General features: G+C 39.7%; 1 protein-coding gene across 1 annotated transcript in view; it reads right to left on the reverse strand.

Annotated features, from left to right (window-relative positions):
* Positions 1–2,335: 2,335 nt before the first annotated feature.
* Positions 2,336–15,876, reverse strand: part of CETP (cholesteryl ester transfer protein) — a 36,056-nt gene continuing 22,515 nt past the window's right edge. The window contains exons 8-16 of the mRNA XM_073659574.1: positions 14,784–14,875; positions 11,183–11,362; positions 10,309–10,359; positions 9,156–9,308; positions 8,078–8,145; positions 7,193–7,235; positions 4,338–4,407; positions 3,421–3,506; positions 2,336–2,570 (exon numbers count right to left, since the gene is read on the reverse strand). Coding sequence (XP_073515675.1) covers positions 2,496–2,570; positions 3,421–3,506; positions 4,338–4,407; positions 7,193–7,235; positions 8,078–8,145; positions 9,156–9,308; positions 10,309–10,359; positions 11,183–11,362; positions 14,784–14,875 — 818 coding nt within the window. The 3' untranslated portion in view covers positions 2,336–2,495. The remainder of the gene's footprint in view (positions 2,571–3,420; positions 3,507–4,337; positions 4,408–7,192; positions 7,236–8,077; positions 8,146–9,155; positions 9,309–10,308; positions 10,360–11,182; positions 11,363–14,783; positions 14,876–15,876) is intronic.

Genomic DNA, 15,876 nt, shown 5'->3' on the forward strand with positions numbered 1-15,876 from the left:
TTTTATTTAAAAAAAAAAAAAAAAAAAAACGCTAAAAAACAGATAATGATTTTTTGTTACAGAATATTTTCTAAAAAGAACATTTGGTATCCAATAGTCATGCTTATGGGTTTGAACCCGTGAGCCTGTGCTTTTTGGCCGGCTTCTCTGTCCGCCAAGCCACAGCAGATACACCTTTTCTTTGGGTGTTTAGTTTCTGTTATCCTTACTTCAGTCTTTTTAGGGTAACAGGTGTTTTCATTTACTCATTTGTTTGCCCTATCACCTTTTGGGTGCAGCTTTATATACTTTCCCCCTGCTGGTACTTCGTGATGGTGATGGTCTCATTTGGATGCCCAGCCATATTGCTGTAGTTAAAACTGGTCAGTGAAAGACCAAGCTAGGGTTTATCGCTTTGCTGTTTTCGGTCTTAATCCTGCACCTATCTTCTATTTAATTTTAGGCAGTAGGTGGCATATTCTCTAACAGTATGTACTTACCGTATTTTTCAGACCATAAGACGCACTTTTTTCCTCCAAAATTTTGGAGGAAAATGGGGGGTGCGTCTTATAGTCCGAATGTTGGGGGGTGGTGTAAATTTATGTGGGGTGTGGGGGGGAGCGGTATCGGTGGAGGAGCAGGGCACAGGAGGCAGCAGCCGCCCGCTGCAGCCTACACTGTCCCCGCTGCTAAAGAAAATGAATATTCACTGCTCCCCACGCCCATGAGGCGTGGGGAGCACTGAATATTCATGCTCCTTAATAGCGGTATACCGTGTAGCCGCGCTGCAGCTGCTGCTGCCGGCTATCTCCTGTGCCCGCTGTTAAAGGGCATGAATGTTCAACCTCTCTCCACGCCCATGGGCATGGGGAAGGGGTGAATATTCATGCCCTTTAATGAGCGGGCACAGGAGATAGCCGGCAGCAGCAGCCGCAGCGCGGCTCCGCTGTGTGCTGGCTATGAAGGAGAGTGAAGTCACTGCTCCCCGTGCACACAGACCCGGCGTGGGGAGCAGTGACTTCCCGCAGCTGATCTCTCCTTGTGAGCCGCGCATGGCAGTGACATCATGCGCAGCTCACATGGAGAGATCAGTGCAGGCAGGCCGGACGCAGCGCTGGAGGAGAGAGAAGAGAGGTGAGTATGATTGTTTATTTTTTTTTAATGTGCAGCCTGATGGAGATTAGGGGTGCCATGCATACCAGGACAGGGATGAGGGGTGCCATGCATACCAGGACAGGGATGAGGGGTGCCATGCATACCAGGACAGGGATGAGGGGTGCCATGCATACCAGGATAGGGATTAGGGGTGCCATGCATACCAGGACAGGGATGAGGGGTGCCATGCATACCAGGACAGGGATGAGGGGTGCCATGCATACCAGGACAGGGATTAGGGGTGCCATGCATACCAGGATAGGGATGAGGGGTGCCATGCATACCAGGACAGGGAATAGGGGTGCCATGCATACCAGGATAGGGATTAGGGGTGCCATGCATACCAGGACAGGGATGATGGGTGCCATGCATACCAGGATTGGGGATGAGGGGTGCCATGCATACCAGGATAAGGATGAGGGAGCCATGCATATCAGGATAGGTATGAGGGGTGCCATGCATACCAGGATGGGGATGGGGACCACATATAAAAGGAAGGGGGGCGGCATATATACCAGGATGGGGGATATTGTCAGAATTGGGGGACATTACCCCTATACCAGTGTCGGCAGAAGACCCCCCTCCCCTTAAAAGTGCATCATGACCACATTTTTTGCTTACATTTTTATTTTTTTATTTTCCTCTTCTAAAACCTAGGTGCGTCTTATGGTCTGGTGCGTCTTATAGTCCGAAAAATACGGTAATCATTTATTTTGTGGTTTGTTTTTCTCACTCTGGAATCTCATCTGTTTCAGCACACTTTCCCTTCTGTACGTAATTTACACTCTGCTCTGCCCTCCGGTTCTTTAGGAGGAACGTGAGGCGCTCAACGGCCTTTCAGGCAGCATAGGTCTGAGTTGCCATCATCTAGTCTGTGATTAGGGCTGTCTCAGCTGGCACAGGAACCATAGGGACTGTGGAGACAGGATCTCCTGTCTGTTCAGGAACCGGCAGGGTCAGTGGCAGTTTTAGCTTGTTACCTATTTTCCCTAGTGAGTTGTTATACTATCATAACACTAATATTGTTTTGATTCATATTTAGAACACATCATTCCAAAATAGATACATTTGGTTCTGGACAGAAAAGATTCATTTGGTCATAGACAGGTTAAAGGTTAAAAGCTAAATAGTTTTCATATAGCTTAAAAATAAGGACGGCACGGGGGAGCTGTCCGAAATACTTTTTCTCAGCGCTGTGACTTCTTCAGGTGCATGTAGAAATAGCCATAAAACATGAAACAAGCAAATACTGTGACTTTTTATGCTACTATTTTTTATTTATGCTTTCATATTTGGTAGCACTGACCGAGCACGGTTCAAACATTGTAACATTGGGGTATTATTGGTCGTGGGTTCATCTTCTAGAGGGTCCTTTTCAGGAAATCCACCAACAAATGATGAGGAAATCCAAAATCCAGCTGGACTATTAAATAACCCTTAAAAAAAGAGGAAATAAAAGTTTATTTCCGACAGATTCATGGCATATGATGTACAGCAGTATTTATTTTTTTCTCCACCTTTCACATTGACCTTGGCATACAATGTAATAGTGGCAGCAGAGCAGAATAAAATATATATTTTTCTAATTTTGCCTCTCCGTTGCGGAAATATGAGCAATCAAAATATTTGGCATCTAATGAGTTTTTATTAAGTCCAAATAGGTGTTATCAAAGAGTTTTCACTGGGGTGTGTCCTTCTTCTCCCTGTATGACATTGCCCAATCATAAGCAGGCAGCAACACACAGGAGAAAAAGAACACGTCCCCTCCATAGCTTAGAGCAGGTTTCTCCGTATGTGAGGTGTAATGACAGCCTGCTATAATCGTCATGTGATCCCTAGTCTGACAACCAGTTGAGTAAATGTACTAAAGTGTAGACAAGTAGTTAGGAAGAAAACAGTGATATAGTAGATAAGACATGCTGAAGCTGCATCACAAAGGAAACACAGAGACCGATCTGTGCCAGTGGGGTACGAGCCCATAGACTTTTGATTGGGCCCATGCATTGCTCAGTGAGCATGCTCATGCAGGAGCTGCACTTCACAGGGGTGTTTTGAGTGACCCTTGGGGTTTCAGGACCATGACCTCCACCATATCGTAGCACATTTCAGTCTGTATAAAGTATTAAAAAAATGACATGAAATGATAGGTACCCTTTAACTAAAACTGCAATACCAGACAATACCTCATGGACAAAAATGGTGCTGTTTATAGGCAAAAAAAGCAGAACCCTTCTTTTCCAATCATGGACAATTCCTTTAATACATTTTAGATAATATTGCACTTACCTCGTGTGGGATTATTTCAGGATTTATGATTTCAAATAAATTTAGGTTTTTACTGTCCATCAGGGATGTCAAAGCCGGCTCCAAACCTGCAAAAATATTCAATAGATGTTAAAAAATCCACACACCTCATCCTACAGTAACATAGAGCCAACCACCATCTTTTTTCTGCTATTGTGAGATAGTCCCGTTTATTTTACTGAGTTAATGAACACCATTACTTGTCAGAAATATATTGAATATTAATGTATAACGGTTTATAACATTTGTCTGACTATATTGTCATCCAACAATAGGGCAACTTTTATATGGCAGTATTTTGCATCAAATTTAATTAGACCAAACTAATAGTGGGTCCAAAACACGGAAGAAGTGCAAATATATCCATCAGGATCCCTTCATGCGGAGCTATTTTGTATTTTTTTTAGGTTTGTACAAAATGCCATACATTTCATGCATTTTGTTTTGTTTTTTTTGTTATTTTAGACATCTGTTTTTTACATGCATCTTCCTGTACGGTGGAGAAGCCCATTGTAAAATGACCATATGATTGTGTAATTTTCATATTGCCCACACCTGTTACTTGCCACAGGTGAGTGTGAACGAGCATCACATGCTTGAAACAAAGTTGTTAACCCACAATTTTGGAAAGGTGTCAAATTTATCCTGCCCATTTTTGGGCTTTAGTGTGAAATTATGTTTAATTTTACTTTTTTTTCTGTTTTTTTTTGTGTTGTTCCAATACACACAAAGGAAATAAACAAGTGAATAACAAAACATGTGAAATTGTAATAATTTTCTGGGAGAAATACTTCATTTTCTGGAACAATTTCAAGGGTGACAACACTTTCGGCCATGACTATAAGCCATAAATGCTTTGTTCTGCGTATGCCGTCCAATAATTGCTAATACAAACTTACGATTCACTATAGCTTGAATCCCAAATTCAGACACCACAGTTTGGAGAAATTGTTTAATCTGGTCTTCGTTCTGTAGGAGAAATATACATTTCTAGGTTATATACTGATCCACACAGTACTAGGTATAACCCTATTATATACTCAAAATCTTGAGAACAGATCTGTGGATAATAGGGTCATTGTATAGATCACCAAACAGGCATATGGAGACATAGAGAAGGCAATCTTTCCTGGAGAAAACTGTATGCACATTAACTATCCTCCAAAATGTAGAAAGCTGGCTGTCCAGTGCCACCCATAAGAGGGTGATACCGTATAACTCAATTATCAACTCAATAATAAGCCTTGCCAATCAGTCTTGGACTGGCTCACGGGAGAACAGGGTAATCCTCCGGTGGGCCACCTTCATCTTATATGAGCAGTACTTGGCACAATATACCGTACTTGAATCACTATGTACAGACAAAGGCAGCATCTTATTCATTTACCAATCTACTTGGTTCATTGTTATATAAATTTGTGATTGAGGATAATGTCACATTTGCATCTATCTGAAAAGTGGGACCCTGGAGTTGGTTACTGGTGGGCCCTTGGCATCCCAGTCCAACACTGTCAATTGACTTAGTCAAACCATAGACTTCTCCAAAACTAAAACACCCCATCCACAGACACTGCCATGAAGTGGTGTCATTGTCAGTGGTGACCTCTGAGCTTAGTGAACTACATGAATATTCCATTAGACTCCATTATGAATCAGTACAACAGGAAACTCTTACCCCTCATCATGTGCGTTTTTTAAGTCCCTTTTCTTTTTTTAACTGGTTATTATTTTTTTTCTTGCGCCAAACTCATCAAAATGGCACACATGGATTGCCCTAAATCAAAAATGGTCTTTTTTTTTGTCCTTTACCATTTTTTTGTGATTTTTTTTTAGTCACATAATATTTTTAAAAAAAATGTCACAACAAAAATTGCTCAGGAGGCAATTTTTTTTAACCTTTCGATAAATCACAAATGACGAATAAGGCTGGATACACTAAGCCAAACAAACAGCGACAAACTTAAAAAAACAAACAAACAGGTGAACACATAAAAATTAGACTTCAAAATAGGAACCAATGGAAGATGAATTTGATGCAAAGCAAAAAAAGAAAGCAAAACTCAAAAAACTCGACAAAAAACTGGAGCAATAACAAATGCAATATTAACCTGGGCCCTTACTTTTCTCCCTTTTCTTTTATGCTTTCTCTCATTAATTGCTATTATTTTCTATTGGGCAAACACAGATCTGTTTTTACCCTATTGAAAAAAATAGCAATAAATGTAAATACGAATACAAAAACTGATGAAATACTGATGCATCCTGTTTCATCATATATCCATCCGTATTACAGATGTATGAAACACTGTATGCTCGTATTAGAGGCCTTATTTACACGTCAGTATTTCGTCAGTATTTGTAAGCCAAACCAATAGTGGCTGCAAAATACAGTACAGTTGTGAATCTTTGAATTTGGCCATGTTCACACGTTCAGTATTCGGTCAGTGTTTTACATCAGTATTTGTAAGCCAAATCCAGGAGTGGAACAATCAGAGGAAAAGTATAATAGAAACAAGTCACCACTTCTGTATTTATCACCCACTCCTGGTTTTGGCTTACAAATACTGATGTGAAATACTGACCAAATACTGATAGTGTGACAGTAGCTTTATTGTTTTTCTCGGTAGGTTTTATTCTCGATTGACCCATGAATAATGTTATAGGCCTATTTACAACCATGTATTTTCTACATCTGTAATATGGATCCACAGTACAGTGATATTTCATCTGTATTTAATCAATTGTTTTTTATTAGTTTTTGCATCTGTATTTTTATTCCTTGATGTTTTTTTTTCTATTGGGCAAAAAATGATTATTTTTTTACCCAATAGAAAATAATAGCAATTAATGCAAATACTAAAAAAGAAATTAAAATAAAAAAAAATCATCAAATATCGATGCATCCATATTTTAAGCACTCTCCAGGTGTTTTCTATCCATGAAACGGATCAAAATTGCACGTGCTATTTTGCTATTTTCACGGATGTGAAAAAAAGTCCATGTTAATGGCCATTTTGACTTGCATACAATAATGCCATATTTCAATCAATATAAAACAGACAAAATCCAGATGACAAATGCTTGGACTTCTTTCGGTCGAATGTATTATTATAGGTCGGTAATATAGATCAACAGTACGGACGTAGAATTTAACAGGATGCATCGATTTTTTTTGTCCTAGTATTTGGATTTATGGCTATTATTTTCTATAAGCCAAAAACAGATCTGATAAAGGGGTATTCCAGTGTAAGAAAACTCTGGTCTCCCGGATACAGTTTGTTTAACTTTCTTCATCCTCCCCTGGTCCAGCACTGAGTCTCAATGTCTGTTATAGTCATGTCGACAGCACTGCAGCCAATCAGTAAACTCAAGTTGACAGCACGAGTCACTTATAAACGTTGAGGTCACTGATTGGCTGCAGCCCTGTCGACAGAACAGCAGACAATAACAGACACGGGGAGCAGCAGGAGACACACAGCGCTGGACCTGAGGAGGCTGAATTAGGACTGTGTAAATCAGTCTGAGCATGGACCGCAATGCACGGACTGGCTGCAGCTCTTCCATATATGAATCTGTCATGCTCGGGTCGGGAGAGTCCGTGCTCAGACTGATTTACAGACATTTGCATGAGCCCTAAAGCTCAGTTTATTTTTTTTCAGCCAAACTGTAGCTGGAGACAGAGCTTTTCTGGAACCAAAAAATCCCTTTAATTTAGTAATTATAGATATTATATGGTAGCTTAAAATATACTCACCATAGAGACTGATAGGGAATTCCTGAGGTTTTTAATAGAAACTCTGATACCAAGAATACAAAAAACAGCAAAAAGGATATTAAAGTTAGCATTAAACCATCTATATTTAAAATTAATAAAATTAATAAAATACTTGATGTCAATACTGAGAAAAAATAAGTGCTGATCATTCAGGCCATAAGCCTTTTTAAGTCCCAAGCTGCACCATATATCATTATATGGGGTCAGAGCTTTGTTTTCCTTCTATAGAGCTCCATTGCCATTATTCAGTTTTTTTCGTAACACTTCTGTCTCCCGGCTGCAGTTTGTTTAATAAAAAAAGCAAACAAGCTGTGCTTTACTCTCCATCCCCAGGTCCAGTGCTAAGTCTCCACTGCTGCTCCCTGTGTATGTTATTGTCTGCAGTACTACAGCTCAGTAGACGGCATGAGCTGTTCAGAGCTGCAGAGCTTTTCTGCAGTCCTGTCGACATGACGTCAGCGCTGCAGACAATGACATACACTGAGAGCAGCAGCAAAGACTCAGCGCTGGAGCCAATGAAGGAGAAGAAAGCAAAAAGAAACTGCAACCGGGGTCAGGTATTTTTTTCCAAAACTGTAAAACCAATTTAACTTTGATGCAAATGAAAATGTTCTCTCTGCCACCACTAGGGGGAGCTCACTGTATACAGATTCATACAGCTGCCATTGATTTCTATGAAGAGCATATAATCCATAATTAGCAAGGTCAATCCCAAAATGATGACTTTTGAAGTACTAGGAAAATGTCTGTGAATTAAATGGAGAATTAAACATTTGTAATTAAATTGTTTAAACACATAAAGAAAATAGGTAAATCGCCCATTGCCTTCATTGTTCTGGAGCCCAGCCCACAAATTCAACTCACAGAGGATTAGACGGGTGCAACTTCAGTTTTTTGTCTGCATATGAGGCCTGGACGGCAGTAACCGTTTCCTGCAGTAAGAAGAAACATTGATAATTATTGCTTTATAACAAGTTTTATTTTCTGCCACAGCAATCTTACTTCTTGGCAAGAACACAATATTTTACAATTTTACAATTCTGATCTTGTCCTTGCTGCTGGGTTTTCCCTTACTCCGGTTGGACCTTTTGCATTTGTCTCCTAGATTCTATGGTCCAGACTTCGGGTCTGATTCATATTCTGCCTGCTTATCCATTCATGGTCCCCGGATATTTTTCTGCTATAAGTTCACTTATTGCTTACTGGTGACCGCTCACTGAAAGTCTCATCCAAAATGACATTACATCCTTGGGGGTCAACACTAAAGAGCAGGGAGATTCCTAATACTCCGCTCTCAAATTTGTGGCTTGGAGGGTCCACATTGCAGCAAAAAGTAACACAATCTAACTGTAAAATGTAGCAATGGTGTCTCATTTGATTGTAGGGTTGCATTAAAGGATATGGACACATTTGGGGACTTTGTATCTTGTTTATTTTTTTACTTGTATGTATTTTGGGCTAAAAATAATTTTTGCAATTAGGTTTCAGTAAAAAAAAAAATTGCCTTCTATAGATTAAACAAAATTCTACATGCACTTTGTGGTGCAGACTAATGATGCATTTGCTGCAGACATTTCTGCTGCAAATACTGCAGGAAAAAAGCAGCATAAACTAAACATGTTTTTGATGCTTTTTTAATGCGTTTTTGATGCGTCTTTTGCATGTGTTTTTGATGCATTTCTACCCCATTCATTAGATCAAATGAAAAAAGATGCAAAAAATAACGTTTTGCAGATTTGAAGCTGCTGCTGCAAAAAAATAAGCATCTCATTTACTTTACTGAGACAGCAAAATAAGGCATTTTTAGAAACAAAATTGGCAAAAACGTGACGAGTGCACATTTCACCACTTATTATAACTGGAGAAAGGAATTGTTTTCTATCAGTCTTCTATAAGATGACTTGAGTGTCTGCTTATGTGGTTCAGTCCTCCTGATACTCACCGTTTCAAAATACAAATCTGATGAAGAAGTGACGCTTATGTGGACGGCGACAGAAGAGGTGACTATAGTGCCCTTTGGGGTAATTTTGATTCTCGGGGCCGTGAGGCTCCACACTTTTGCAGAGATATCGTTAGCTGCTTGTTTCTGGAGGATCTAAGAGATAAAATAAGCACAGTTACTGAGTTACCGGAGGTGCTGGGCAGCAGATCTCATGACCCACTTGAAACTGTATAGAGCAAACTTCCCTATATGTGCACTAGCAGCGACTTATTCCATATTATCTCTTATTCCTAGCAGGGTAGGGATTCCTTAAGAAATGATGACCATTTCTATCTCAATCTGGGCACAGTCAGACGGCCGTATAAAGGGAGGTTACCGCTCACATAGCAGAGTGGAAATCATGATAAACAGCGGGTTACTAAGTGCGCGTGTGCCCCTAGTAACCCGCTGTTTATCATGGTTACCAGCCTGATCGCTGCTCCCGCTGGTCACACACTGCGATGTGTGCTGACCAGCGGGAGGGCAACGACCAAAAAAAGGTCCAGGACATTCTGCAGTGATCAGCGACCTCACAGCAGGGGCCTGATCGCTGCAAAGTGTCACACATAGCGACATCACTGGTGAGGTCGCTGTTGCGTCACCAAAACCGTGACTCAGCAGCGTTCTTGCTAGCGATCTCGCTATGTGAGACGGGGGCTTTAATCGGACCGAGATTGGAACGCAGTACAGGGACTGGCCAGCGGCTCTCCCCACTTGAGTGTGACAGCTTCACATATGTCTATATGGCTGTCAGGCTCAGGTGGGTAGAGGCGCCGGCCATTCCGTGCACTGTGTTCCCCTCTCGGTCCGATTTATATGGCCGTCTGACTGCGCCCCAGTTTAATATACTGTAGCTTGGTACTAGAAAGTTGTAAAAAAAAAAAAAAAACTTTTTGGCTTATGAGTAAAATTTTGAAGGCTATTTTCACACGCTATTTATGGTACAAATTTGGACCACCGTCTCACGAACCGGCCGAGCGTCTCCTGACCTGAACTCAACATTCTCGTAGACTTTTATGCTCATGTAGGAACATATGGTGTAAGCTCTGTGGAATATGACATATACTTGTAGAAAGATATACCGTAAGTGATTATTGTGCATACGTCTAGTTACCTCTTGTAGGATTTCCTGATGGGACGCGTCATTATCATTCTGAAGGATATCCTGAATACAAAAAAGTTACTAGTTTAATAAAGCCGTAAAATTGCAGAAATTTTTTGATTCATTTCGATGTCAACTTTAATTTAGTGGCGTCTTACACTTTTTCACTTTTTGAAAACTGTGCAACTATCACAGACAGTAAGGCTGCACTTACACTGCACGATGCGCAGCGCTAAACAACCGCCACTACGATCAGTAATAGCCAATTCACTGTCATCGTTCTCAGCAGCAAAGCACGATGGATGCTCTGCCAAGAACGATGATCTTTTGGGCAAAACCAAAAGATCATTTCGCCTGACGAACAAGCATTTTGCAAATAAGTAAGTAATAAAAAGCCATATCTGTATGTGGGAAAGAGGGGTGACAAGCAATACCGCTGCCAGTAAAGTTCCTAAACGGGTTGTCAGTCAATTTTCCTACAGGCAAGTTTTCATAATTAGGCTCACTCTGATGACTGTGAATCATGTACGTGTTTTTCACATATAGAACATGTACCCTTTATAGTCTATAGTTGTTCACATATCCATGTCACTTATGGACCATGCATGCATGAAAAAATTACGGAAATGTGTCTGTTTTTTGATCAACGATATAAATTACTCATAAAAGTCTTTGTGTCCGTGAAAATCATGGACAGCACACGGAAGCCATCCTTATCAATTTTATACAGTGAACCACTGACAAATGGACCAAAAACTTGGTCTTTTTTTTCTTGCATACCAGAAAAATCACTGACGTCTTATAAAGATAGATTTATGAGCTTCATGAAAATCTCTGTATTTCTAGACCGATGACTATTTTAGGAGTGAATGCTCTTTGAATTTACCTTTAACTCTTCTCCGGTAAGATTCAGTGCCAAATGCTGATCAAGGAAATAAGCCATCATTAGAGAATCCAGGACCTGCTCTGAAAACCAGAAGTAGAGCATCCTGTCATCTGTTAGAAGTGAAGGGGAGAATATGGAGTCATTGTAGGAAACAGTAAGATTCTTGTAGGCCAGAAGACCCTGCGGAAGAGAAGGAAGACACACATCAGATGTCAGGATCTTCAGATATTGTTTTCAACAAATTTTTCCTTACCAAGGACTTGTGAAATCTATTTTCTAAAACCTTAGTTAAAAATTTCCCTCAAAGTATTTCTTATATCATTGAATTGTCTAGCTGTTAAAAAGGACTGTTCCCTGGAATTGTTTTAATTGTCGCTGCTCCACTGATGTTGGAGCATCTTTTCTTTTTCTTCTGTGTTCCTCCATTCCGGTAATAATAATATCACAAATTTCCCTATAACTAATTGGGCGTACGCCACAAAAGCATCTTCGTGGGAGTAGCCATGATTTGGTTGGCCAGTGTCAGAGAACAAAAAGCATCTTCGTGGACGTAGCCATGTTTTGATTGGCCAGTGTCAGAGGAGAAAAAGCATCTTCATGGACATAGCCATGTTTTAATTGGCCAGTGTCAGAGAACAAAAAGCATCTTCGTGGACGTAGCCATGTTTTGATTGGCCAGTGTCAGAGGAGAAAAAGCATCTTCGTGGACGTAGCCATGTTTTGATTGGCCAGTGTCAGAGGAGAAAAAGCATCTTCGTGGATGTAGCCATGATTTGATTGGCCAGTATCAGAGGAGAAAAAGCAGCTTTGTGGGCATTGCCATGTTTTGATTGGTCAGTGTCAGAGGAGAAAAAGCATCTTAATGGGCATAGTCATGTTTTGATTGGCCAGTGTAAGAGGAGAAAAAGCATCTTCATGGGCATAGCCATGTTTTAATTGGCCAGTGCCAGAGGAGAAAAAGCAAATGCCCACAGAGAAGTTCTCTGGTTTACACCCAGTTGTTTAAAGGAAAATTTTGCATCTTTATTTCCATGAGGCATAACTTTGGAATGGAGAGGCACAAAAGAAAAAGAAAAACTGTTCCAGAATCAGTGGAGCAGTGCCGATTCAAGGAGGTACTCAGTTTAAATAAAACAAAAAATCCAATGCGAGGTCCTCTTTAAAAATCTGACTTTAGAGCTTCACAGGGGTAGTCATCTAGTTTTCCAAGGCTCTAGAAATATAAATCTACACAGTGATGTAATGATTAATCTCCTTCTTTCTTGATGTTGTATAACAAGGCAGATGAGCCTTACTGGAGTTTCTGAAAGCTAAAAGAAAACCCAGTGGGAGCTTTAATTACTGATTGAACCAACACAGGAAAAAAACACATCTAATGAGCGGGGAATTCCAGGATTACATTTTCCATTGACAAATTAAGATAAATACTCAAAGCAAAAATGTGGATAAAGCACACGTACTAAAAATCAGTCAGCCGGCCTCCTGTGTTCTGTATGAGGCCAGATTTAAATATTGCAGACATGGTAAAAGGGAACCTGTCGACTGATTCATGCTGCCTATACTTCGTAATTGCAGCCAAGACCAACTTTGCAACTGCAACCGTGTTTCACTCTGAACAGGGCAGCTGGGGATAATGCATCTAGGATGACAATTCCAAGAGGACCCTGTGCAGCATGAGTCAGCTGACAGGTTCCCTTTAACACAGTACCTTCCTCCCGCTTGGTACATAAGGAAAAGTCACAAATTTTGCCACACAAAATAATTGTTCCAAAAGAGTTTGAATTTTTGTCGATTCTTGACATTTTATAACATAGGCAGGGTTCACGTAAATATTGTGATGACAATATTTGTATCACAAGTAAACTTTCCCGAACAATCTTCTACGCTACTCCAAATTCTAGCATTAAAAAAGAAAAAAAAAATAGGCATATAAATAAATACATGAATAGGCAAAAAAGGATACAGGGAGGGTGAGAAAAGAACGATTGGTTTTCATAAAACAATCTACAGTCGAGGGAAAGGTGGCTATCCAAAACCAGAAAAGCCCTTGAGGGCATGTTCACACAACGAGCTTTGGCACAGGAAGATATGTCAGGAAAATGATGGCGGTGTTTTTCCTAAAGTGTCTTTTTTAGGTGTTTTTGGGGCAACTATGCTGCCAGTGGGTTTTTTTTTACAATAAGTATACAATAGTGAGTGGCTGACTGACATATGGTTGGGCCACTTCTTTGCGACTTTCAAAGTCAGAAGCGGTAAAAGGAAGCTCAAAAAAGACTGAACATTTGTACAGCAAGTCATTTTTGACATTACAATGCCTATATTCATTCTTTTAGCATTTTTTAGGTAAGGCTTCAGAGGGGCACATACCCTTAAATGTCCGTAAGGCTGTATTGCCAGTTAAAAGCCTAAAGAGTGGCTTCAGCCTGGTCTGAAGATGTTAATATGCCAAAAAAAAGAAGAGTTTTTATTAAAGTGTAGGAGAATCGGCTATTCCATCCCGTGGGGTCCAATTAAAAAAGAAAAGGTACATTTTAAACATTTTAAACATATATCGTCAATATACCATAAAAAGAGTTTTTAGAAAGTGGAGGAGAATCGGCTATTCCATCCCATGGGGTCCAATAAAAAAAAAAGTATATATTTTAAAAATATATCGTCAATATACCATAAAAAGAGTTTTTAGAAAATGTAAGAGAATTGGCTATTCCATCATGTGAGGTCCAATTAAAAAAGAAAAGGTATATTTTAAACATATATCATCAATATACCATAAAAAGAGTTTTTAGAAAGTATAGGCGAATCGGCTATATATTTTAAAAATATATCGTCAATATACCATAAAAAGAATTTTTAGAAAATGCAAGAGAATTGGAGAATTGGCTATTCCATCCCGTGGGGTCCAATTAAAAAAGAAAAGGTATATTTTAAACATATATCATCAATATACCATAAAAAGAGTTTTTAGAAAGTATAGGCGAATCGGCTATATATTTTAAACATATATCGTCAATATACCATAAAAAGAATTTTTAGAAAATGCAAGAGAATTGGAGAATTGGCTATTCCATCCCGTGGGGTCCAATTAAAAAAGAAAAGGTATATTTTAAACATATGTCATCAATATACTATAAAAAGAGTTTTTAGAAACTATAGGCGAATCGGCTATATCATCTCATGGTGTCCAATTATAAAAAAAGAGGTATATTTTAAACATATATCGTCAATATACCTTGTGAGCTTTTTTAATAGCTTTTCATTAGGTTTCCATCTAACAGATTCAATTATTGCCTATCGGACTAGTCCTTCCTCATAAACATATCTGACACTGCAGGATTGAGGCAGCGTTCACATGCATTCACGCTGCGGCTGAACGGCAGTAGCCTGGTGCTGCTGCAGTCTTTCCACTGTTTCACCTACAAAACAGTGGGGCATTACGATCAGTGTGTGAATGTGTCTTAAAGTTTATATTTCAAAGATTGTAGCATTAGTAAGCACATAAAACACCTTATCAGATTTAATAAAACCCCTGTAGTTTATAGGTGATAAATATTATTTGTGGGAAAATCCCATTTAAGCTCCTAGCCCTCGTATTATCACTCACTTTGTGATGGGACTCCAGGTAGTTTTCTTTAATGACTGGGAAGTCTGTGAGATCAATATTCAGTCCAATATCTCCATAACTCAGAAAGTTTTCTAGAAAAAGGTTTGAGAAGTTATGACTCTGCAATAGTTGTATATATAAATTCCCATCTATCACCATTTTTTGTAAACCCATTGGTCCAGTTAAAGGGAATCTGTCACTGGGTTTTTGCTACCTGATCTGAGCGCAGCAAAATTTAAGGGCAGAGACCCCAAATCCAGTGATGTGTCACTTACTGGGCTGCTTGATGTAGTTTTAATAAAATCATTGTTTTATCTGTAGGAGATTATCACTACAAGACTAGGTGTCTCGTGCCTCCTGGTCCAACGACGCCCCCAGTACTAACTGGCAGCTTTCTGCCTATGCACAGTGTGCACAGAAAGCAGCAAATCAGTAGTGTGGGCGGGATTATACACAGCTCAGCATTCAGAGCACTGCTAGATCTGCAACAGAGAAAACGTTTTTTAACAAAAACTGCAGCACCCAATAAAGTAAGTGACACATCGCTGGAATCAGATGCTGCTCTCAAGATGGGGTAGCAAAAGCCTGGTGACAGATTCCCTTTAAATGCAAGGCTCCCAAGCACAAAGTTAAAACAGTAACAACACCCAGCAAGTGCATAACTTCTTATATGGCAGAGGGACCTTTGAGCCCTCTTAGACCCCATGGCCCAAGTGTGCTTGCGACCTCAGTACGTTTTTTATTCCTAAGGGTATGTGGGTACGATAGCAAACTCAAGGAGTTTACCAAGAGGAAGATGTTTCAGGACAGATAAGCGTTTTTTGTCCTGAAACATCTTTTTTTTGCGTCTTTTTGGTAATTTCCTAAACATTTGCTTTGTCGTTTTTGACAGCCGGAGTTTTTTTCAAACTTTATTCCATCATTTTTCGGTTGCCTTTTTTTACTTTTCCAGTTGTTTTGGTTTTTTTTCCTCCATTCAATAATCAAGAAACCACTAACAGTTTCTCAAGTAAAAATGCTGAGAAAATGCCTTAAAAAGACGTCTTCGGAGCCTCCCCATTGATTTGTATTGTAAAGTTTAGAGCGTCTTCAA

The sequence above is a fragment of the Phyllobates terribilis genome, unplaced genomic scaffold (assembly GCF_046119375.1).
Source record: "Phyllobates terribilis strain yellow unplaced genomic scaffold, ASM4611937v1 Scaffold_13__5_contigs__length_258822181, whole genome shotgun sequence".
NCBI classification, from domain to species: domain Eukaryota; kingdom Metazoa; phylum Chordata; class Amphibia; order Anura; family Dendrobatidae; genus Phyllobates; species Phyllobates terribilis.